At 37.3% G+C, this 23,760-nt stretch overlaps 1 protein-coding gene across 7 annotated transcripts in view; it reads right to left on the bottom strand.

The window, feature by feature from the left end:
• Positions 1 to 23,760, bottom strand: part of BBX (BBX high mobility group box domain containing) — a 273,615-nt gene that overhangs the window by 33,469 nt on the left and 216,386 nt on the right. For all 7 annotated transcript variants that reach the window (XM_010386614.2, XM_010386615.2, XM_010386617.2 and 4 more), the window contains 3 exons: positions 22,684 to 22,764; positions 4,571 to 5,579; positions 3,367 to 3,505 (listed from right to left, as the gene is read on the bottom strand). In XM_010386614.2, coding sequence (XP_010384916.1) covers positions 3,367 to 3,505; positions 4,571 to 5,579; positions 22,684 to 22,764 — 1,229 coding nt within the window. The remainder of the gene's footprint in view (positions 1 to 3,366; positions 3,506 to 4,570; positions 5,580 to 22,683; positions 22,765 to 23,760) is intronic.

Here is a 23,760-nt window from a genome sequence, read left to right as displayed (position 1 = left end):
CTATTTGAAAACAGGGTCTCTGGGAATTAGGGCATGTAAGTAAATTCTGTACAAGGAAAAAACACCTTTTCTGAAATGCTTGAGATTTACCAACACAGCTTTCTCAGAAAACTCATGCGACAGGTTATGTTATTACCTTAGAAAAGTAGAAACATCATTTATATTGGAATATTTCTGAAGTGGGGAATTTGGCATTCTCTCCACCAGCATGGGAGTTTTTCCATAGAGTTCTGTACAAAGTATACTCTATTCATACAGTTTCTCATTTTACAGACTCATATATATGTATTTATGGCAAGCTTATTGGCAATATATTGGTAGTTTTGTAAGATTAGTTTCTTTTAAAAAATTTACTGACTGCTGTTTATTAAAACATACAAAACAAAAAGCATTAATATTAGGAAAACATTCTGGAGAGTTGACTAGAATGAAGACAAAAGACTCAATGAGCAAAGTAAAGCCAGTTTTCAATGAATGCAATGGCACAGAGGCAACATGCTTTAACTTAAATCACCAATGACTTCAGAAATGCCACCAGCAAAGTTGGGCAATCTTTGGGCTGGTGCTGACTGTCTCTAGGGCCCCACAGCAATGGCAACATGCCTGCTGGATCCTAGGCTGGTTCTGACTTCCATTTAGTGAGACTTATTAAACTAACATGCAACCTAGACAGATGGAAGAGGCTGTAGGAGACCTGCTGTGTCTGGTAGATGGAAAATGGAAGGTGTATTGGGAAGAGGAGAGCAATTTTAGTACCAGCTTATAAGAAGCAAATGTGTTAGGCTGCTAGCTAAGGGGTATCCTAAAAATGTTTTTAACTACAACTGTTTTGGAGGAATACACAAGAGTTGAGAAGCAGAGATAAGAGGGTCAGATGACCAATTGAATGGTCAACAGGAAATGGCAATTACGGAAGCACCCCCTTACTGGAGGGGGGATATGCTCCAAGTCCCCCAGTAGATGCCTGAAACCGCAGACAGTACTGAAACTTACATACGTTACATTTTTTTCCTATACATGCATATTGTACAGTGGCATATGATAGACAAAGGTATGATTTATGCACTGGGTGGAATGAAGTGGGATGGCATGAGATTTCATCATGCTACTCACTGTGGTGCAGAATTTAAAACTTATGAATTGTTTATTTCTGGATTTTTCTATTTAGTATTTTCAGACCCAAAATCACAGAAAGCAAAAATATGGCTAAGGGGGAACTACTGTACTAAGTTCTATCAAAGCAATGAAGGGTGACAGGTGGAGGTGATGTTTTTCTCTTAAGAACATCACCATTTCTCATTCAGTTAAAAAATGTTTATTCTGATGGAAAATCAGATACAATTGGATACTAATCAAATACTATCAGAAAGCTGTCTATAAGTTGTGAATTTTTCAGATACTCTGAATACCCAGAAGAAAACAGAAAATGTGAGATATAACTCGTAAGGTCTCTTGAGACTTTTCTTAAAAAGAGAAAAATAATATTTATGTTTTTCTTAGAGATGTCTATAAAATTAGATCTGTCAATACTGAGAAAACTTTTCTTGGCTACAGTTAACAGGTAGCACATTTTTTTTTGAGATAAAAAAAGGTTTAAAATGCTCATCTACAAATCTCAGAGCAGACTGACAGGAAATGGCATTTCTCCCTGCTTAAGTATTATTCTGGCGTGTTCTGAACAAGGCAAACCCAAATACTCAAATCCTGACAGGCCAATATTTAGAGGGAGAAAGGAGGAAAAGGCACTGAAGTTTACTGTTAATTTAAAGCTATAAAAAACCATCTCCCAGTTATACACATGTGCCTTCCTCAGAAATGATTAAAAAACAAACACATACAATCCATATACCAATCTCCTTTCAGGAACAGATTTTCAAGATTGTTTCACTTATCTTGTTCCTCAAAGAAAATTGCTGAAAATCTCTCTTACAGCTTCAGCAGTTTCTACTAGAAGCATCAGAGAAATGCTTCTGTTGGGGAGCCTCAATGCTTGCTTTATTCCCCTAGGACCTCACACTGCCTACACAACACCTGCTCCTCTCTCGGTGTGCAGACCCACAAGGCAGTGGCAGTAATTCTAGACTACAGAGAGCACTGGTCTAGATGCTTGTGGGTCATTTTAAAAAAATTAGTTTTGCTTATAATTTTATGTATTTCATTTCTAATATTTTTAAAAATCCAAAGTACTTCAAATTAGCTTTGCTTACATTTCACTTAAGTAATGACATGAAAATCCTCATATTTCAGTGTCAAATTATAGTTTAAATGCAGAATATTTTAAGTACTTTGGATTTTTTAAAATATTAGAAATGAAATACATAAAATTATAAATATATCATTTCAATGCAAATAATCTTAAAGAGCCAGCACTATGGGAAATAATTTCTACCTCGCTACTTTGTGATGACCTAGAGTCTTAGAATTAGCCAGACTTAAAGCACTGTAATATCTAAGGAAAAATATATTATTCCACAAACAGATATGCAAGTATTATGAATAAACCAAATACAATACACCCAATGCATACAATCTGTATAGCTTTAAACACACTTTTGAAAAAAATATGGTGAATGTACTTATTTCATTGTACTTATTAACAATGTACTTATTTCTATTCAAAGTGTTCTTTTCAAATTGAGCCAACAACAAATCTCAAGAATTTTCAAAATAGTCTAACTGAATATGCAGATACTTTCCTCACCAATATAAAGTATTGGATCTCCCAACTAACAAAATGCTTTATATTAAAATGGTTATTAACAGTCTTTGGCATAACATTAAATATAAAATAATTCTTAGTGATTTTATCTTGATGTATGTCATTGCTTAATACTGCATTTCAATACACAATTAATGTATTGAATGTTCTCTACAGCAGAATATTTGACCTCATATTTTTAGCTTAGAGCAACAGAAGACAGCTTGAACAAAATAAGGTTGGAGATAGAAGCATAATTTCATTTACCTTACATTTTTCAGCTATCATGATATTTTATAAACAATAAATACATACAGTATGTAAAATGGGCAAAATGTAAACAAGCTAATACTATCCATTCTAAGCTTCGCATGGAAAAATGCATCCTGGTGAAGGGATGTCGATTCAAACCCAGGTCCAAGTCTAAAGTCTATATATTTTCACTGTTCTCAAAATGTGAATGATATTGTCATTCACATGACCATGTTAACAACAGGAATGATGTGATGCACTTGATTTGTGTTCACTAGGGTGCCTACTAAGACTGCAGGCAGTGCGGAGTGAGTAGTCAAAGAATAAGCATGCATAATTAGTGATTTGTTACCTTGAAAATCCCACCCACACTTGAGGCTTGTGTAGTACAGGTGACTGGGCTCACAGGCACTTACCCAAGGAGACAGTCTTCCTTTGGCTTTGTCTTCTTGAACTTCTTGCTCCCACTGGTCCCACTCTGACTAAACGTCCAGCTTTCTTCATTCCAACACCCTTCATGATCAGAGGAGTTTCCTTTTCCTGAGCTTCGTTTTCCTAAGAAAATTCAAGACAAAGGATGTGTTTGGTATATGGGTGGGTGAGGGGAGATGATCTTAGTTGTTTCACAAGCAACCTCTCGACTGCTTGCATATCATTTGCATGATGCTAACTGTAGCTATTTCAGAGTTCTCAGAGTGATTCACGCTGGACCACCTTTAATAACGGAACATGCAGAAAAGTGACTTAGAGCTTCTGGGATTAATTGTCATGTACTTCAACAGGTATCACAGGCTGACTGCTGCTAGTTTTTCCATTCGAGAACCAGCCAAGGCATGGGAGTCCTTTGCTGGTGGGCACTATCCATTCTAATTTCCCTAAAACTCACTGAACTGACATCCCTGTGGATGAAATAGGCCCAAGTATCTTAATTTGGGGCTTGTTAAACCTAGGATTCACACTTTTTGTTGGAATATAGCTCGGCAAAAGGTAGTCCTCCAGCCAGATGCTATATTTTAAAATAGTGGATTTATATAAAACACTCAATGGAATAAAGGTAAACACATTAACTATTTTCTGGATATTATAATGTTTTAAAGAGCTCTTTGGTTCAAGTGATCCACCCGCCTTGGCCTCCCAAAGTGCTAGGACTACAGGTATAAGCTACTGTGCCTGGCCCACTTCAGTTACAGCTTTGATTACCTAATGAAGAGAACTACATAAGACATTTGCTTCTGGAGCCTACAGGTGAAGATTCTGACAAACATACGTGCTTGATTCAGGAAATTCCATCAGTTTTAAAAACCAAACACAAAGCTCTGAATATTTAATAGTCATCTTTCAAAACAAAGAGCCAGCCAATACCAGCGGGGGGAAGAAGAGATTAAAATTACTTTAAATACATCCTGAAAACTACCTACAAAATGAATACACTTCCGTTAATGGTGCTAGAAAACATGTAAAATAACAAATAATTATGATTTATAAACCGTAAAGAAATATACAAATATAAGGAATTATTTTGATACCATGTTGTTCTTTATGGCAGTTGTTTTCAATAGGTCTAAAGGTGAAATTCTGCTTGCTTTTTGAATTCTTTTCAGGTTTGTAGACGTTACTTACCTCTGTCAACATTAGCTCGCAGAGAGGTGAGCATGCCCTCCGACACCAGAGTTTTATAAAGAGCACCTTTGCAAGACCTCTCAGATTTCCTGGAACCACAAGTTTCTATTTTTCTGTGACAGTCACTGTCCTCAGGCTTGGCCTGTCCTGATAGGCTGGGTGGTAGTGCATCTTCCACGGGGGTCAATGGTTCTGCTTTTATACCCTCTGGCACCTCACCAGAAATGTTCTTGCTAGCAGAAATACTAATGAAATCTGGAGGTCGTGACTCTTTGGTGGTATCTGAGGATTTCTCCTTTGACATTTTCTTCTCTCTTGATTTCACTTTTTTCTTTGGTGGCTTGGCATCCAAAATGCTTCCCTTGCCACTTGAGGATGTGCGGACCTTCTTGCGAGGGGTATCTCCAAGTTTCTCTATTCCCCAGTCTCCTTTTGCGACGGCTTCAATGGTATATATGACGCTCTCAATGTCAGACTCAGAAGACTGCCTCTTTTTGCAAGTCTTCTTGGGTGTGGATTTATCATTTCCATGTCGATCCATTTTGCTTTTCTTCTTTTTCTTTTTTAGCTTTTCTGGCTTGTTTAATGTAGCAGGATCCTCAATGATCATAATTCCATGAGGATGGCACATGTGATCCTTTCTACTGGGAACATCACTAATTATTATCTTGCTACTGGCAGAATAAGAAAAATCAGGAAAATGACTACATTTTTGATCTTCTTCTAACTCTTCCTTTCTAATTTCTTTGGGATCTTCCATCTTTATAGCCATTATGTCATCTATTTGCAACGCCTCAAAATTTCTCAGTTCCTTAGAATCTCTAACATTTTCCTTAGCTGATTTTTCAAATTCTGCTTCCTTCTGTAACCTGGCTTCATCTGTTTTCTCCCTTTTAATTTCTTTTTCTTCCTTTCCTTTCTCTAATTCTTTAATTCTTCCACCATCGGATTCTTTTGCTTTTATTAGCTTTGATTCTTCCATTTTCATCCCTTCTGATGCCAGGCACATCTAAACAATTAAAACAAAATGGGAGAGCACCCAAAAATATCCTTATTATTCCACCTTCAAAATTAAAGTTTTCAATTATATCCGTTTTAAAAATAATCAAAACACACTTTAAACTTTACAACAATCAGCCCACTTCTGCCAAACTAACTGAAATGAATCAAATTAATAGAAGGCTGTGGGCACTGTTATACAGTCATTTAACTCTCGTCAAACATATCTCTGAATTGTCATTTCCCAGCTTCAACAGAAGCTTTTCCTATGAAAACAAGACCTGGTAGAAGGAGGAAGGGATTCGGAGTTGAAAGACCCAAGTCTGATTCTTAGTTTTGCTACTTATTAACTTTGTGACCCAAAATGAATCACTTACCCCCTCATTCCTCTGTGGCTTTTGTAAAAGGAAAATGATCCTAGAGCCTATCTCAGAGGATTCTGTGTGGTCTAAGTGAGACGATGTACTTAACTGTAGCACAGGCTGAATATCCCTTATCCGAAATGCGTGAAAACAAAAGTGTCTCAAATTTTGGATTGTTTTTGATTTTGGAATGTCTGCATTATATACTTACCAGTTGAGAATTTTTTTTTTTTTTTTTTTTTTTTTTTTTTTTTTTTGAGACAGAGTCTCGCTCTGTCGCCCAGGCTGGAGTGCAGTGGCCGGATCTCAGCTCATTGCAAGCTCCGCCTCCCGGGTTCACGCCATTCTCCTGCCTCAGCCTCCCGAGTAGCTGGGACTACAGGCGCCCGCCACCTCGCCCGGCTAGTTTTTTGTATTTTTTAGTAGAGACTGGGTTTCACCATGTTAGCCAGGATAGTCTCGATCTCCTGACCTCGTAATCTGCCCGTCTTGGCCTCCCAAAGTGCTGGGATTACAGGCTTGAGCCACCGCGCCCGGCCCAGTTGAGAATTCTTAAACCGAAAATCAGAAATCCAAAATGCTCCAATGAGCATTTTCTTTGAGCCTCTTGTTGGTGCACAAAAAGTTTCGGATTTGGCAGTAGTTTGGAGTTTGGATTTTCAGATTAAGAATGCTCAACCTGTATTTAATAATCCCCAAACTCTGTTCAGATGTTTGCCTTTTCTTTTTTTCCAAGGGAAATGAGGAAAACAGAAATAATTTCTACCTGTCCACTTGAAGTTAGAAATGATATGATGAATTGCTAAACAATTATAGAAGGTTTTGATTAATGAACAAAACATTATAGGTCCACAAATGCTGATAGACAACTCTGAAGTCACAAAAGCTCTGAGAACAAACTTTTGTTTTTGTCTGCTTAACTCATTTGCTGGCAAATTTGATCTGATGTGAACTCAATTGGCTGCAAATTCTGACCTGAACCAACCTGAAACTTTATAGTCTTAAACAGTTTATTTCACTTACTGTGACCATTCATACCTTTTCGGTATTGGAATAGTGATGCATTGGAACATGCACTGGAGAAGTTACTTAAGTGTAATATGTATCTACTGTGTAATTTTTCTAAAATCTGAAAGATTCTGAATACCAAAACACATCTGGCCCCAATTTGGTTAAGTTTTTATATTCCTCATCAAAACTCCCCAAATTTCATGTACAGAACATTCAAGGGGAAAGTTGCCATTTTCCTCTCTGGCTCCCAGATACCTTGAAACTTTAATATAGAGCTATTTTTTAAAAGGGGAAATTTAAGCTTATTGAAAAACTTGTTTTCAGTGCCCGGGTTTTCATTTATACACGCTTAACTGCAAGGCTCCCAAAACGCCAGCCCCCATGAAGGACACTAATGATACGAAAATCAGTAAGGTCATGTCTGTCTGCCTTTGAGGAACTTATATGAGATTGATGATGCTGATTTGGTCAAGGGCAACAAGGAAGTCTCAGTCATAACTTATTTTATCTACTTTGTATTAGCAACTTAGAAGGGAAAGAGTATTGGGGGTTGCTGAGTCAATGCAAAATCAAGCACATGAGTAGGAAACTGATTTGTTTTTAAAAACCATCATTTTATTAAATGGCAAGTTGTCAGAGATCATTACCATCTGTAAAATTCATTTTTAGATGGATAATACATTGAATTAAATACCAGATGCTCTTTTACCTCATTTTTCTCTTAGTATTTTCAATGCATCACCAATCTTCCTGTGAGAATTATGTTATGATTAGTAAGTCTGGGAAGAAATTAAAGAAAGGGTGGGGAGAGGCAGACACTGCAATTAAAAAAATGAACATGACAAGAGCACACAGCCCTTCAGATCATTCACAGGGAAGACATGAAATATTAAGGATTCACAACAGGGCTGTCTTTTTCAGGAACTCAGGTAAGCTAACCTTTAGACCTCAGCAAGTGGCTATGAAGACTATGAACTTCTCTTTATTAAACATAACCAGAAATAAGCTCAAAGCAAAATGTTATCTTAATTCTGAATCACTGAAACCTTTAATATTCCCTGCATGTTTTACTCTTATGGGAGAATGTACTGCTTTTATATCAATTTTGAAATAATTTTTATTTTCCTTTCTCAACTACTATAGCCCTTCATGAATACCTATCCCATGTTGGGGGAGAGAAATTATTCTAGTTCTGGAGAGAAGGCTAGAAAGGCATTCTCAAGGTACATTTTATGTTTTTTCCACCACTGTCACTCTGGTGGCTTTTAATAGGTCACTTCAGGAACCTTCACCATATAGGCACTAGTTTTTAGTGGTATGCTGACAGTTTGCATTTGCACAAGTTCATCTTAGCAAACTTAATAATACTTTGCAAACTCTATTCTAGGCTTCAATATATTTCAAAATGATTCTCTCATCACCCCGATAGGATTCTACAGCTAGGAATTAAATGGAACAAATACAGACATTCACTCTGGGGATGTATTCTGGGAAATAGCACAATATTTCTTGTGTAGGTACTTACACAGAACACTAGTCATGCTTTACTTCCTCATTTCAGGCTCTTAAGAATTTTTTCACAAACAGAGTATGTTAATCCTAAATTATAGGAAAAACAATTATATTGCTAGAAGTGAAACTAGAAATGTAAATCAAATAACTCTGAATTAAAACTACAAATCGCAAATCTACTCGTTAACCAAAAACCCAATCAGACTCTCAGAGTTGGGCGTCACTCTAGGTTTTCTCCTTTAACCTACCCAATGCAGGAATTCATTTTACTACAGTATTCCTGAGAATTAGTTAACCAACTTTTGCACAAAGACAGTGAGCATATCACTCTATCAGACAACAGTTCTGCTGGAATTTTTAAAATATTGAGCAAAAAATCAATCAGCCTCAGTTCTGTTCCCTGAAGCCACATGAATTCACTCTTGCTCATAGCACAGATACGATACTTGAAGACAGACTTTATGTTCCCGGAAGTCTCTTCCCATTTCCCTTAACAGCTCATCACATGTAAATGCTTCCACACTTCAAAATTGGGTCCCTCTTACCTAGATGCAGTAGGTGTCCTGAAATGAGATGGGTTTTATTGAAAGAGGCGGGGCTTATGACCAAGCATCCTAGTTTGCTTAAAGCCACAACAGTAAGCTATATAACTTAGACTTGAAGCCCTACGAGGAAACAGAGGCTGAGAAATGGGGTAACAGTATATCCTACATTGGGCTGTTGTGAGGCAAAAGTGAAGAAATGTATATGCAAACACAACTTGTAAATGATACAAAGCTTTACAAAGGTTGGGGAAAATGGATACTTCAAAATTTTTTCTATCTATCAGACAGCTAGCTATGTATGTGTGTATGTATGTATGTATATATGTATGTATGTATGTATGTATCTGTCTATCTATCTATCTATCTATCTATCTATCTATCTATCTATCTATCTATCTATCTGTCTATCTATGAATGACAGTGTCTTGCTCTATTAGGTAGACTGGAGTGCAATGGCATGATTATAGCTCATGGTAGCCTCGACCTCCAGGGTTCAAGTGATCCTCACGTTTCAGCCTCCCGAGTAGTTAGGACTACAGGTTCATGCCACTATGCCCGGCTTTTTTTTTTTTTTTTTTTTCCCCTGTAGAGAATAGGGGTCTTGCTCTGTTGCCTAGGACGCTCTCCAACTCCTGGCCTCAAGTGATCCTCCTGCCTCAGCCTCCTAAAGTGCTGGAAGCACAGGCATGTGCCACTGCGTTTGGCTGGCTATTTCAACTTAACAATATCTGTCTAAGATTATGTTCCTAGCCTATACTAGATTAGAAGGGGTAACTATTTGTCAGTTTATAGGAATGCTCTTTTAATGGGACCCAGAGATTAATTTTTTTTTAAATAGGTCACACATCTGGCTTGTGTTGGGTTTATGGTCATGTAAAATCCTGGATTTCCATACTCACATAATAGGCTAGTAAACTTGGTCTCTTTTATTCTGTATTTTTATAATTTATGTTTTGCACTTAGATGCAAGACTTTCCACTTTTTCTTATTACGTTTATCTCTTCAAAATGTGAATTAAGTTATCTTCCATCTTTGTACTATACACACATTAAATAAAGCTGCTTTTCATGTCTTTGTCCAAATCTTTGGTAATAACGTTGAGCAAAACATGGGTAAGGACAGGGCCTTCTGCCAAACTTCTAGAGCCCTTTCATGAAGATGATCTGAACGTTAATAAACTTCAGCAATCTAAGAATATTTTTTTCTCATCCAGTTGAAAATCCTCCCATTTTGTTCACAAAACATTGTAACACTATCTGTCAAAAGTCTTGCTAAAATCTGGATACGGCATGCCAACAGCATTCTCTTACTCAATTTTGTGACCAACCGTAACTACACCAAATAGAAAATGAGGCTGGCTTCTGTACCAGTCAGGGTCTAATTAGGCAAATGGAAGCAACCTAAAGCATAACTAGCAGTGGGAATTTAAGGCAGGGATTAGGTTAGTTACACAGGCCATGAAGAACTGAGACACCCCAACAGGAGGTGGTGAGGCAACACAGGGGTTAGGGACAGCAGGAAGCCACAGAAGAAGCAATGGGGAAAGAGTGACACTGAAGCCCAGTGGAAGATGCAAGCATGGTGCACCTATCGGGAGAGCACTGGAACATGGAAGAGAAGCTGCCTTTGCCTTCCCCTGATGCCTCTTTACCAGTTCCCTGTTGACCCTGGCCTCTCCCTGCCTCCCATCTCCCAATCTCCTGCCAGTGTTTCCCATTAGCAGAACCTGCGTGGAAGCAGGGGGCCTACAGCCAAGGAAAGGCAGTCAGCAGTCACGTGGGGCAAAAGGCAGTGGGCAGGGCAAAGAGACTCTGGCACATCTGACAATGACCCTTTTCAGAGAAACTTTGATAATTCTGTTTTCATCTTCTTTTCTGTGGATTCAAACATGATTAGAATGAATTTCCAATTAAAATAATTTTCAAAGGTTAAGAGTCTGTATTTTAGAAATCAGGCTTATTATTTTAAAAAATTACAGTGAACTTTTCCCCTTTTTGTTCCTATTGAGCTCTCCTATTTCACACAACTTGTCAAAGATTACCAAAAGTGAGATTGAAACCCAATTTGCAAGGTCTTATGGTATCCTACAATTTGTTTTTTTCCGTTGTCAGAAACCTGAATTAATATACTAGACCATGTGTACTGTATTCTAGCTTTTCCTCCTTTTTTAAAAGTGGATATATGTAGCTCCACATCCATGGAAGAGAAGCTGCCTTTGCCTTACCCTGATGCCTCTTTACCAGTTCCCTGTTGACTCTGGGATGTGTGTGTGTGTGTGTATATATATATTATTTATATATAATATATTTTATATATATAAATAAGATATAAATAAAAATAATATATAAAATAAATAATATATTAATAATATATATTATTATTATACTTTAAGTTCTGGGATACATATGCAAAATGTGCAGGTTTGTGACATAGGTATACACGTGCCATGGTGGTTTGCTGCAATATCAATCTGTCATCTACATTAGGTATTTCTCCTAATGCTATCCCTCCCCTAGCCCCCTACCCTGTGACAGGTCCCAGTGTGTGATGCTCCCCTCCCTGTGTCTATGTATTCTCATTGTTCAATTCCCATTAATGAGTGAGAACATACAGTGTTTGGTTTTCTGTTCCTGTGTTAGTTTGCTGAGAATGATGGTTTCCAGCTTCATCCATGTCCCCGCAAAGGACATGAACTCATTCTTTTTTACGGCTGCCTAGTATTCCATGGTGTATATGTGCCACATTTTCTTTATCCAGTCTATCACTGATGGGCAATTGAGTTGGTTCCAAGTCTTTGCTATTGTGAACAGTGCTGCAATAAACATACGTGTGCATGTGTCTTTATAGCAGAATGATTTATAATCCTTTGGGTATATACCCAGTAATGGGATTGCTGGGTCAAATGGTATTTCTGGTTCTAGATCCTTGAGGAATCATATTCTAGCTTTTTCTAACTTTGATTTAATATACACTTATCTTTTTTTTTTTTTTTACCTATACATTTTGGTTTGATTATAATTTTCCTTGCCCCCCACCAAATGGTGACAAAAGCAATAATTATATAGTTTACCTTCTCTTTTTTCTTGTTGGCTTTACTTTCTCTAATCCAGACAAAGCCAATTTCTTATGTAGCTCTCAACAGCTAAAAATAGTCTTAAGATTTGTTTGTTTTTGTCAAGCTCTACCTCATACTGGATTTTAGAGTAACTTTTTTCTTACTAGTCAATACCATACTTTTGTATTTTTGTATTTCTCCTTGGTTGTCAAGCAAGATTTATATTCTTTTACAAACAAATTCATTAGAGTTTATGCATAATCACAATTTGAAAAAATCTTCCTCATTCTTTTACTGAGATTGTATGTGTATATGTGTGTGGGGAGACAGACATTCTCATTGACCTTGGTCCTTTTTCCATTTTAGTGCTTATTTGCATGTTCAGTCTCTGAATTTTTTTAAACTCACTTTTCCTTACGGGAAAAGTATACATTTGACTTTTTAAAGCACTTTCCTTCTAAATAATTCTCCTTTTAAGCATCTTGTTCTAAGCACTTTAGTTTCTTGTCTATTAATATGAAAATCATTACAAATAAATTTCATAATTTTTATTTTTGGTATTTGTTCCACTGCATATTAGGCATTTCCACAAGATATAAACAAAACCTGGGAACAGATACGAATGTAGTAACATTTATAAGATGCATCACTCTTGGATGTAAGCAAATCCCTGGCCTCTCCCGTCCTCCCATTCCCCAGTCTCCAGCCAGTGCCTCCTACTGGAGGAACTCAGGTGGAAGCAGGGGACACAGGAGCTGAGGGAAGGCAGTCGGTAGCCATGGGTGGTCACTGTCTCATGTAGTCAAAAAAGTCTGACAGTGATGTACTGGAAGGCAGTTTCAAAAGGCAGGGATGGGCCAGGTGAGGTTAGCTCACACCTATGATCCCAACGCTTTGGGAGGCTGAGGCAAGAGGATCGCTTGAGGTCAGGAGTTTCAGACCAGTGTAAGTAACACAGTAAGACCCTATCTCAAGAAAAAAAGAAAACATGCACACACCCACACACACACACACCCAAACCCCCACAAAAAGCAGGGATGCTGGAGCCAGGGCCAGACTGTCTAGGACTATAGACAGGCTCTGCTACTGATTAGCTATTTTCCCTAAATTTTTCTGTGCCTCAGTTTCTCAATCTATAAAATGTGCATGCTAAAATTATTGCCTTGGGAAAACTGTGAGGTTCAATGAGCTGCATACGTAACAGTACTTAAAATAGTGCCTAGTGCAGAGCTAAAATAATGTATTGTAATAACCATCCCTCTGGGGCCTTATGCCATACGGAATAAATACTAGCTTAACAGTAATATTCATATTAGTATCATTAATAGCAGGACATGTCTTTGTTAGACTGCTTCGCCCTAAGTGTTCATTCTAGGGTTGAATGATTCTATCATTGGGGGAAAATATACAACAAAATTAGATTCAGGAAGACCTCAAATCAGTTGTTTTTCAAGAAGCAACTCTAAGAAACATGGAAGAAAGCTCAGTTCTACTCTGGGGTACAAGTAGATCCACTTACATCTACTTTTGGATGCACTCATCACTGTAGTGGGACTGACAAATGTATGCATGGATGGGCACACATACAAGCACACAGAAGACATAAAAGAACATAAATCAATGTGAACCCAAGTGAATAAGGCTGCATTTTGGGAAACAGAATTAATGGCTATTATTAATTTACTCAAGCTGCCCTTAATAGAGGGTGAGTTATTAATCAGGTATTGAAACAGTACATGCCTCAGTAAATGACAATGTATTCTTCTAATATTATTTTAAATTGGACAATAACCTTTTTAAAAAGTAAGAATGAAAAATCATCTGGACACTTTCCAGAGATGGAATTCCCGTGACTGCATCCAAAGAAGTTAAAATGTTAATGTTGTAAATCAAATGATGGGCATAAATATTTGATAACTATCATCTATTCCCTCAGGTACTACTTTATTTTTTTATAACTGTAACTCAGTGGGCATAAAATGTATTCTGTTCACCTTTGTATTCACCTTCAAGAATACCCTAGTACCTTTCAAAAAGAAGGCATTCAACAGATAATTGTGTTTAATAGGATGGTTCATTAGTTCTGAGGTAATCTATGAATCTAAAATGTATTCTGATTCACACAAGGAAAGAGTTACTTTACAAGTCTATAAAAAACAATGCTGGCTGGGTGCGGTGGCTCATGCCTGTAATCCCAGCACTTTGGGAGGCTGAGGCGGGTGGATCACCTGAGGTTAGGAGTTCGAGACCAGCCTGAGCAACATAGTGAAACCCTGTCTCTACTGAAAATACAAAATTGGCTGGGTGTGGTGGCGTGCGCCCGTAATCCTAGCTACTCAGGAGGCTGAGGCAGGAGAATTGCTTGAATCCGGGAGGCAGAGGTTGCAATGAGCCGAGATCGTGCCACTGCACTCCAGCCTGGACAACAGAGCGAGACTCCGTCTTAAAAAACAGCAACAACAACAAACAACAACAACAAAAACAATGCTAATTATGACCATGCTACCGCTTGGTCCAGCCCAGCAATCATACTGTCCTTAGTTATACCTTCCAAGAATACCAGTGAAATTAATCACCAATATTTTATCTCTGTCAATAAAAACCATACTGAGGTTTCTCACTGTTCTGTGTAGTCAGAAGGGTCTGACAGTGATGTGCTGGAAGAAATGGAACTCACTCCCAAGAGAAAAACAAAAATCAATATGTTAATACCTAGGATTCCTAAGGATGTGCATGTTAGACCATGAATAAAAAGTTTTCTTCTTCAAAATGATTAAAAAGAAAACACTTCAATAGAAATCCTGAAGGGGTGAGATAAAATGTGTAGTAAAGGGATTATATTTTATGTTCCTGGGTTCAGGGGGACTGTCACACTTTTAGTTCAGGTAAAACCATACCTTAGGCTCAGTTTGTTATTGGGGACTCGCTTTAAAGATAAAATAAACCTTGGCTGCATCAAGCTTTAATCTTTCTGAATCAGATGTGTTTTAAAATCTATTCTTTTCTACTGATGTTAAGAAATTCATTTTTTAATGTGTTCTGCTTTAAAAGATTTAATAAAATGATCAGTGGAAAAATAACAAATTATGTGTACTAGATAAAAAGTAATACCACAGAAGCAGAAACCATTGAACTGGTGGAGGTTGTGTATCCCCTATGCGAAAACCTTGGCATTAGAAGTGTCTCAGATTTTGGACTGTTTAGAATTGTGAAATATCTGCACATACATAATGAGATATCTTAGGGATAGGACCCAAGTCTGAACACAAAATTCATTTATGTTTCATATACACTGTATATGAATAGTCTGAAGGTAATTTCATACACTATTTGAAATAACTGTATATGCAACAAAGTTTGTGTACACTGAACTATCAAAAAGCAACGGTGTCAGGTGTGAAATTTTCTGCTTGTGAGGTTATGTCAGAACTCAAAGTTTTGGATTCTATACCATTTTGGATTTTTAATTTTCAAATTAGAGATGCTCAACCTGTCCTAAGAAATGGTAAGTAGTTCCAAAATGCACCATATAATTTTGCTCTTAATTATACGTTGTCTTTCATTGTCTATTATAAAGGAGTTGGTTAGATTAAAAACAAGGCAGTGTGAAAACAGACCTACTGACACCAATCAAGAAGTTTCCATTTCCAAATCTCTGTTTTTTAGTACAAAACAAATGTTTTGCAGCCAAGGTATATTTACAATCATTTTGTACTGGCTTATTATCTGTCAAAACAGTGTAGACATAACCTTAGGATGGCATTTTAGCAGTGTTTTTCAGGATGAGCATTTCCCCTATAATTAAATAAAACCCGAATGCTTGTGCCAGAGAAATACACACTGGTTGATGGTTTCTGAGAATAGCATTGCTGCTAAAAAATTCAATTCCGTTTATCACAAGAGATAACTGGTCACAGAACACTGGTCTAAGCTTCTCTGAACACTAAAATCTGGGTGTATTTAACAGTTTTGTAGTTTGCTGAAACAACTGGACTAGGTAACATGGTGATTGAAATATTTTTCTTTACTCACTATTTCCTCAGAAATGGTACTGTTTCTGAAGACTCTGAATGGGGTGGAGGTGGCCTTTGCTCCATAAGCCCATCTACTAAAGTCTGCCGCAAAGAGGTTAAGGGCAGTCATTAAGTACATTCCTATACTTTCTGTTCTTCCAAAAATAATCTAGTGCAACTGGGGATGAGGCGAAAAGATTTAGAACAGGAGTTTTCTAAAAACAACTCACAACTTTGTATAAAATGATAAGGAAAGAAACCCACCACAAAGGTCCCCTTAAATATATTTTAAGTATTAGAATTCATTTATATGATGATAGTGTAGGAGGAGCTGAGGTGGGATGTTCTGGGCTTTAAGGGGGTTACAATAGGATGGATAATGCACATCAATAATATGAAGACAACAGAAGTCTTTAATGGAGTCATACATTGATCAAATACCACCAATAACTGGGAAGAGTGGAGGGATCTATGGTGACTGTCTCTGTCATCTGTGCTCTTAGGAATGCAGGTTTCTGCTTCCTATTTACTTGGCTAGCTATCTTCTCCCTTTCCACTCTTCTATTATTGAATTTCTCTTCCCCCTACCCTCAGCATCTTTCAGCTCTTCTTTTCTACTAGCAGGGCTTACTCTTTGTTTGCAACCAACTAACCTTCCTGAAGCAGGGCTACAAGGTCAAGGTCAAACACTCAGGTTCAGTGTTGGCGTCATCTTTGACTCTTCTTTTTCTTTGCCTCTCACACTGACTCACTCAAACAATTCCCTTGAATACCCCTGGAATCTCTTTCTGCCTCCCATACCCACTGTCAGCTCTCTCAATTCCGCTTCTTATCTTCTCATACCTGATGTCCACAGGGGCTTTCCACTCCATTCCATACATAGCTGCCAAGAAGATCTCTCTAAGTGCTGCTTTTATCACTGTGTAACCCCATCCCAAATCTTCAATGGCTCCTCATTATTTTCAAGTACATATTTATTTGCTATGCACTAAACATTCTCCCAATTCTGACTCACAGCTACCCTTTACCTTCATCTTCCATAAACACAGTCCTCTATTCCTGCCAATCTGATGGACTTGTTACCATCTACCTTTCTCCTGTGCTTGCCTTAATCCCTTTGCTTTATCTCCCCAGCTGTCCATTTAATTATGTGTAAGTAACAATCCCTGCTACATACGGTGGTCAAGTATAAAGGAGGGAGGTGAGCAAATGTAAGTGGATAATGGCAATGACTGTTGGCCTCAGACTCAGGGCTCAACAGGGAAAGGAGAGGACAGTCATTTGGAGAACAAGCATCTAAGAGGGCAACCACTAATCAACTCTGACCAATTGTTCTCATGGAGGGAGGCTAGCTTGATGTCTCCAGGTCCTCTAAATTTTCAGAAGTCAGAAATCTGTATTTATTTGAAGTTTTAATCTTCAAATATTAGCCATGAATTGAACTGTAAAATACAATATAGGTCAAAAAATACAGGCCAAACAAAGGATCTCTGCAGGTTGGATGTCACCCAGAGACTGCTAGTTTCAGCTTCTAGTGATGCCTAAGTAAGCCCTTCATTGAAAACCATCTTTGTTGTTCTTTCCCCTGTGCTTGGTCTCCAGAACATGCCTGCTAATATTTTCTCCCTTCTCTAGTTTCACACATTCATTTTTGTGTGTCACTCATCACTCAAGTGGAGTTTCATCATTTCATTGAATGATTCCTTTTAAAATCACTTGCACGATTTCTTATTCCTTAAATTGTTATATCTCTACAACTAGAGAATAAGCTCCTTGAGGACAGGAGTTGTATACCATAATTTCCTACAATTCCCATAGTATCTTCCAAAGTACATTCCCAAACACTTACTTAAGGTTGTAAGATGCATCCTGGCAGTTTCAAAAGCACAGACAGTTTTTAAAAAGAAAATATGAGCTCCATTTCTTTGACAGCAGTCTTGGACGATCTGTCATCTTATTCAGCCACACATATATGTGTAGGAGTAAGCTGTCTTCCATAGAGACTTTTATAATGTGCACACTCCTATAACAAGCAACTTGCAGTCTTTTCTATTCATCTAAAACAAGGCGCAAGAACAGCCTAGTGTTTAAGAGTGCAGGCTATGGAGACAGACTGCCCAGGTTCCTATCTAGGCTCTAACACCTACTGTCCATGTGACCTTAAACAAGTTATATAACTTCTATACCTTTTGGTTTCCTAATGTGTAAAAGAAGAATGATAGTAGCTACCTCAGAGGACAGCTGTGAGAATTACATTAGTACATATAAAGTACCCAGTGCCTAACACACAGCAGATTATAAATGTCAGTCATTATCATCTTAGGTTAGATAACATAATTTATCTGTAGAAAGAGCTGCTATAAAAATGTATAATGTATTTTAAAGAACATTCAAAATGGTTTCAGGAAAGTGAGAAGCAGAACAGCAATCTTTTAGGCTTATGTTCCAGCCTCTAGTCACACTCCAAAACACTAAAACTGCACTTGGAGGTACCGTGTTCCTATATCACTGATCTTAGAAGGTTTACAAGTTTTAGTTCTCATTGCACCAAAAATATGTGTATATACACATCCAGATAACTTCAGTCGCCTCTGTTATTGGCACAGAATACATCCTCAATAACTATTGTGAGAATAAATGAACAAGCTGTTCTACTTGTTATATTAGACAATTTTGGTACTAGAGATCTTCAAGGGTAGAATTTTTCTTTGCTGAAATGTACACCGGTCCAGCTATCTCTGACCCTCTTCAGTGTCCTCCAACTACAGCCACTGTAATACGCAATGATCTCCAGTGGGGATGCTTTGCTGTTCTTTATATGACCTGACCTAATTAATTTCAAAACGAAAGGAAACACAATACCTTACAGTACCTGCACAACTTAAATGACGAATAAACTGAACAGTATGAACTTCGTGGAGGTCCCAACATAAAGCATTGTATTTTTGTCAATTCCCTGACCTCAGACAAAACCCTTAAAAATATCTGGAACAAATCCCAGAATTTTCAGGTCACTTTCAGCTATTAAAAGTCTAACCAGTTTAAAATGCCAGTCATACACCTGAATTAGGACCTTCCCCAGGAAATCTCCTGGCTCCAGGAGAACGGGGAGGGGGAAAACAGGGAGTGGGTCTTTACAATGCCAAAGCTGGGAGTACAGGCCAATTCAAGTATCTCTGTGCCTGCTGCCAATTTCCTCCAATTTTTTCTTTTTGTTTGTTTGCCTGCTTACACAGGTATAGGGCACAGCAGTAAATATATGCCCCAAATATTTCTTACTTCTCACTAAGGAGAAGACATTTCTTGAAAGCAACGACCCTCATGTTTGGAAGGACTGTTCATTCACTCCTCTTACTCCAACCCACAGGAATGGAGTTGGGGAAAGGTGAGTAGTTAGTTTGGGGCTCGTTCCTGGCCCTTCTTTCACAAGGCCTAAAACCTCTCATTTAGAGAATAGAAGACAGAATGGGTGAGGTACAACTAACTGCCCATGGTTATGTTTTTCTTTTTCTCTTTGTTTCTGCTAACTCTACACAAGACTCAATGGCATTCTCAGGGGATGTCATAGGCAGGGGTGATACTCAAAACATTTAACAGGCAGGGGGCCACCTAATCAGAGGGGATGTGCCCTCCAGGTGCTGAAGGGTACTCAGATGGTTGGGTTACAGGCTTTTTCCTGACAGTAGGAAGCATCTTGGTGCTTTAGTATAAAGAAGGCAAACCAGTTGAGTATCACTCCTGCTTGTAGGCACACCTTACAGGGTCCCGAGCAAAGGCATCTCTACCATATTCTCCCCCGATGTGAGAGACTGTCACAGGCCTAACTTATGCAACCCCTCTCTGTTACTGTCCAACAGTCTTTTGCCTGATCACATGGATCTATTTTCTATTTATCCACTCGACCCTTGGGAAACTCATACATCTTTATAATGCCCAACTAAGAGTACAGCAGGCCATTCTGAGTCTCTCCATGCTGCCAACTTCCTTCAGTTTTCTTTTTTGCCTGGTCAGATAGGTAAAGGATCCAGCAATAAATTGATGTTTAAAATATTTCTTATTTCTTGCCAAAGAAGAAGAAGAAATCTTTTGCATGTACCTCCCTCAATCTTTAACAGTGCTTCTCTTGGAGCTGCCTTCACTTCCCTTGACATGGGACATAGATAAAGAATGAGAATTACTTCTCTCCTTTCCTCCCTGGAACACAGAGAAAAGGCAAAATATTCCAGATGTGTGGATAGCCTATGATAACCCTCTATCAAAGGATGACTTGAGATTGGAGTGGGGATAAGAGGAGGAATTCCTGGAGTGTTAGATAAGATAATAGTTGTATTAGGTTCTCTCTTTAGAAATCCCGAGATGGGTGTGGCCCAAACTGGAAGTAGTTTCTTGGTGGCTTTCCCTTTAGAATGTCTGAATTTAAGGTTGTGTCTTCAAATTGCAGACACCATCACCAATTCTAGGCAATAGGAAAAATCTTCAATATCTTCTTATATTTATTTATCTTAAAATGCTTCAGAGATAATTAAATGTTATATTTTGTGAATGAAAAAAGAACATCAAATACACATGGAATAAAAAAATTAAGAAAGCATAAATCTACTGGTGATTATTTGGAGATGCTGGTTAATCCATTATGCATATATTTAAGTTTAATTAGAAACTGGAAGGCTTTAGAATGTTATTCTAAAATACACTGTATTAGTATTAAGACATCACACTGATTCAGTGCAAATAACAATGCAAGAAAGTTTTCTTATTTTTTAGGGATTCTGTTTTATTAAAAGTATATATTTTTGCTCAAATGTCATAAGAAACTCAGTCTTAGTGTAAGCTGATTTGCTATAATTGGAATAGGCTTATTTCAGTCATTTTACCCCGTTAAATTATGATACCAACATTCAAACATCTGTTAAACCATAGCATCTGTTTCATATTTGGGATGCATCCCTACAAATTAGAAAAGTGTTCTTTTTAATGAGTTCTGATTTAATAAGGAATCCTTTTTTTATGACTGCTATGCCAAAGAAAGAAAACGAGAAGACGAATCCACTCTTTACCAGCCCCCCATGCAGCAAAGTACCCCAAAGGTTCACACATTTTTAACAAAAAAACTGTTTAAAGATAAATATCACATATTGAAAGTTGGTTTTACATTTTAGTATTGTTTAATATTTAAGAAATCATATGTATTTTTGTATATATGTATGCCCACATACATACACATGCAATTATATAACCAGCACAACCAGCGGGTCATACACCCATATTATTCAAGAAAAATAATCACTTCGTTCAAATAAATTCTCTTGACAATCTATACAGTCTTAGAGTTACTAGACAAATGCATGACCTCACAGTCTGTCTGTTTACTAGGATTTGTTTACAACTCTAACTCCAAAGAAACTCTCTTGTCAGATCTTCACTGTTTCAGCTGTATCTGGAGTAGTACTTTGCACTGACTCATGCAGTTCTTTTTAGAACTATTCCCTGCTGTCTTCATTAGTTTTCCTTAGAGTTTCCCAGTCACTTGTAGCCCTCTATTGTGGTCTGAACTTGTCCTACACAGGAAGCATGTCAATGTAGTGTCAGACAACAATGGGTTAGTTTGTTCCATTGTTTATTAATTTTACTTTTTAAGGACTTTGTATTTTTATATTTCTAATTTGGACCTGGTAATCTTTAAAAACTTAATTTAAAGATATTATATATTTTAAATGCGTAAGTTTTTATGATACAAATTACCATAAAATTTAGAAATTTTAGAATGTGATTGGTTGTCCCATTAAGTTAAATAAACTACAAAAAATTTACAAAAGAACTCAAAGGGAGCTCATTGAAAGGAAACCAGAAAAATGAGAGAAAAGAAAAAAAAGTCTAGTATGAGATTTTTGGTCATCTACTTTCTACCTCCTAATTTATCTTACCAACAGAGAAAACTGCTACTAGAATGTCCAGGTGCTGAAAACATTTCTTCTTCATGTTTCCTTGAGTTAGGGTAGTCACAGGCTGGCAGAGAAAGCCACTGCCTTGCCCACCCTAGCAACAGGTGCTTCTGGCGTCTTCCTCCCCAATCCATCCCCCACCAATAAGGGCTCTGTTCCTCACCAGCTTTACTTTGCCAATGGAAGAGTAGCATTTTACACACATGTCACATCAAATGTACAACTGATTCATCTTATAAAATCAGATTTTAGAACATGTCATATGAATTCTTCACCAGGAAAACAAAAATTCAAACATCAACCATCTGATTTAAAAGCAGCGCATTCTGGAGATTTATAGATGGTTTATGGGAATCAGAAAAAGGGAAAATAACTACAGCTATTCTTTTGTGTTCAGGCTGGACTTACATAGCCAATCGAAGTAATCTTATTTTAAAATATTACCTGTGAAAAAAATTTTGCAATATCGCCGGGTAACCTTTTCCAATGCTTAATGACTCTTAGTAGCAAATTTCAGTTTTCCTAAATTAAAGGTTAACCCTCTCATTGTTGAAAATTAGATGTAACTCGTTTTATGGTCACAGGAGAGGTGGTGTAGTTTAGGAAACACTGTTAGAATATTTTGCGATTTCCACCTCTGCAGATCTTATCTCTATATATTCTTAGGAACTTGCCTCTGCCAGTTGAAAGAGTGCAGACTTTCCACAGCGTTTTACAGGCTCAGCACCACCCAACTGCGAAGTGTTTGAAGAAATCTATATTAAAGACAATCCACACAGAGAATATTAGTTGTGATACCAGAATCTTTGCTTCTCATTCATACACATTCAGGAATTTTTCTTAGTTTTTGAGAGTATCATTGCTCCCATGTACCAAATAACAAAACACGTCACATTTGGGATGATCATTTTGAGAACCATTTTCAGTAAATGACCTCAAAAATAATAACGAAGGTAGGTATGGCTGTTTAATAGTAAGAATATTGTCTTAGATATTCCAGGCTTTAAATTTAACTCTATAATCTTAAAGTGAGGAAAGTATTTCAATTTCTATTTAAGTACTAACTTAACAACTAGTCAAATATAAAAGAGATTTAGAGTTATTTTGCATTTACCAAACAATTTTTTTTTTTTTGAGGAATATATTTGGGATCTCTGTGGAAAGACAGCATCAAGTCAGTCAACAAATTTTGTTTAGAATCCAACATATATGTGCAAGGCCATATGACAGCAGCTTAGGAACCTAAGAGTTTTATATAAAACACTGACCCTGGCTTTCAGAGTATGCTCTAATGTACATGCAAAGACTGATAATCAAGATCACAAATCTGAGTTGTACAGTTAATGGCTTATGCTGTATTGCAGTATATAACATATGTACGACATTAACATTAACTACATAATCTTCTGCAAATTTGGCTAAATAGTGGCTGGGCATTGATAAAAATGAACAGCACTGCCTTTTCTCTTTTTTTAATAAAAACTTCATTTCCAATTTCTAGCCTCGATAAGAGCTGAGAAGGACATACATTCTTAAAGACATTTACAAAGCATCTTTACCTGGAGAAGTTCTGTCATTGTTAAGAGTAGATAGCTATGGTCTAAGCTTTTAGATTCTTTGTGATTCTGAATTCTTTCTCAGTTAAAAACAAAGCTATTTCTCATTTCCATTTAGTAGGTAATCCTGCTTATGACTATATCCTTAAAGGTGACCACAGATCCCACAGGTGATTCTATGAAGTTGTTAGCTCC

This window comes from Rhinopithecus roxellana, chromosome 1 (genome assembly GCF_007565055.1).
Source record: "Rhinopithecus roxellana isolate Shanxi Qingling chromosome 1, ASM756505v1, whole genome shotgun sequence".
NCBI lineage: Eukaryota > Metazoa > Chordata > Mammalia > Primates > Cercopithecidae > Rhinopithecus > Rhinopithecus roxellana.
Note: the sequence above shows the minus strand (reverse complement) of the source record. Positions and strands in the feature narration are given on the sequence as shown.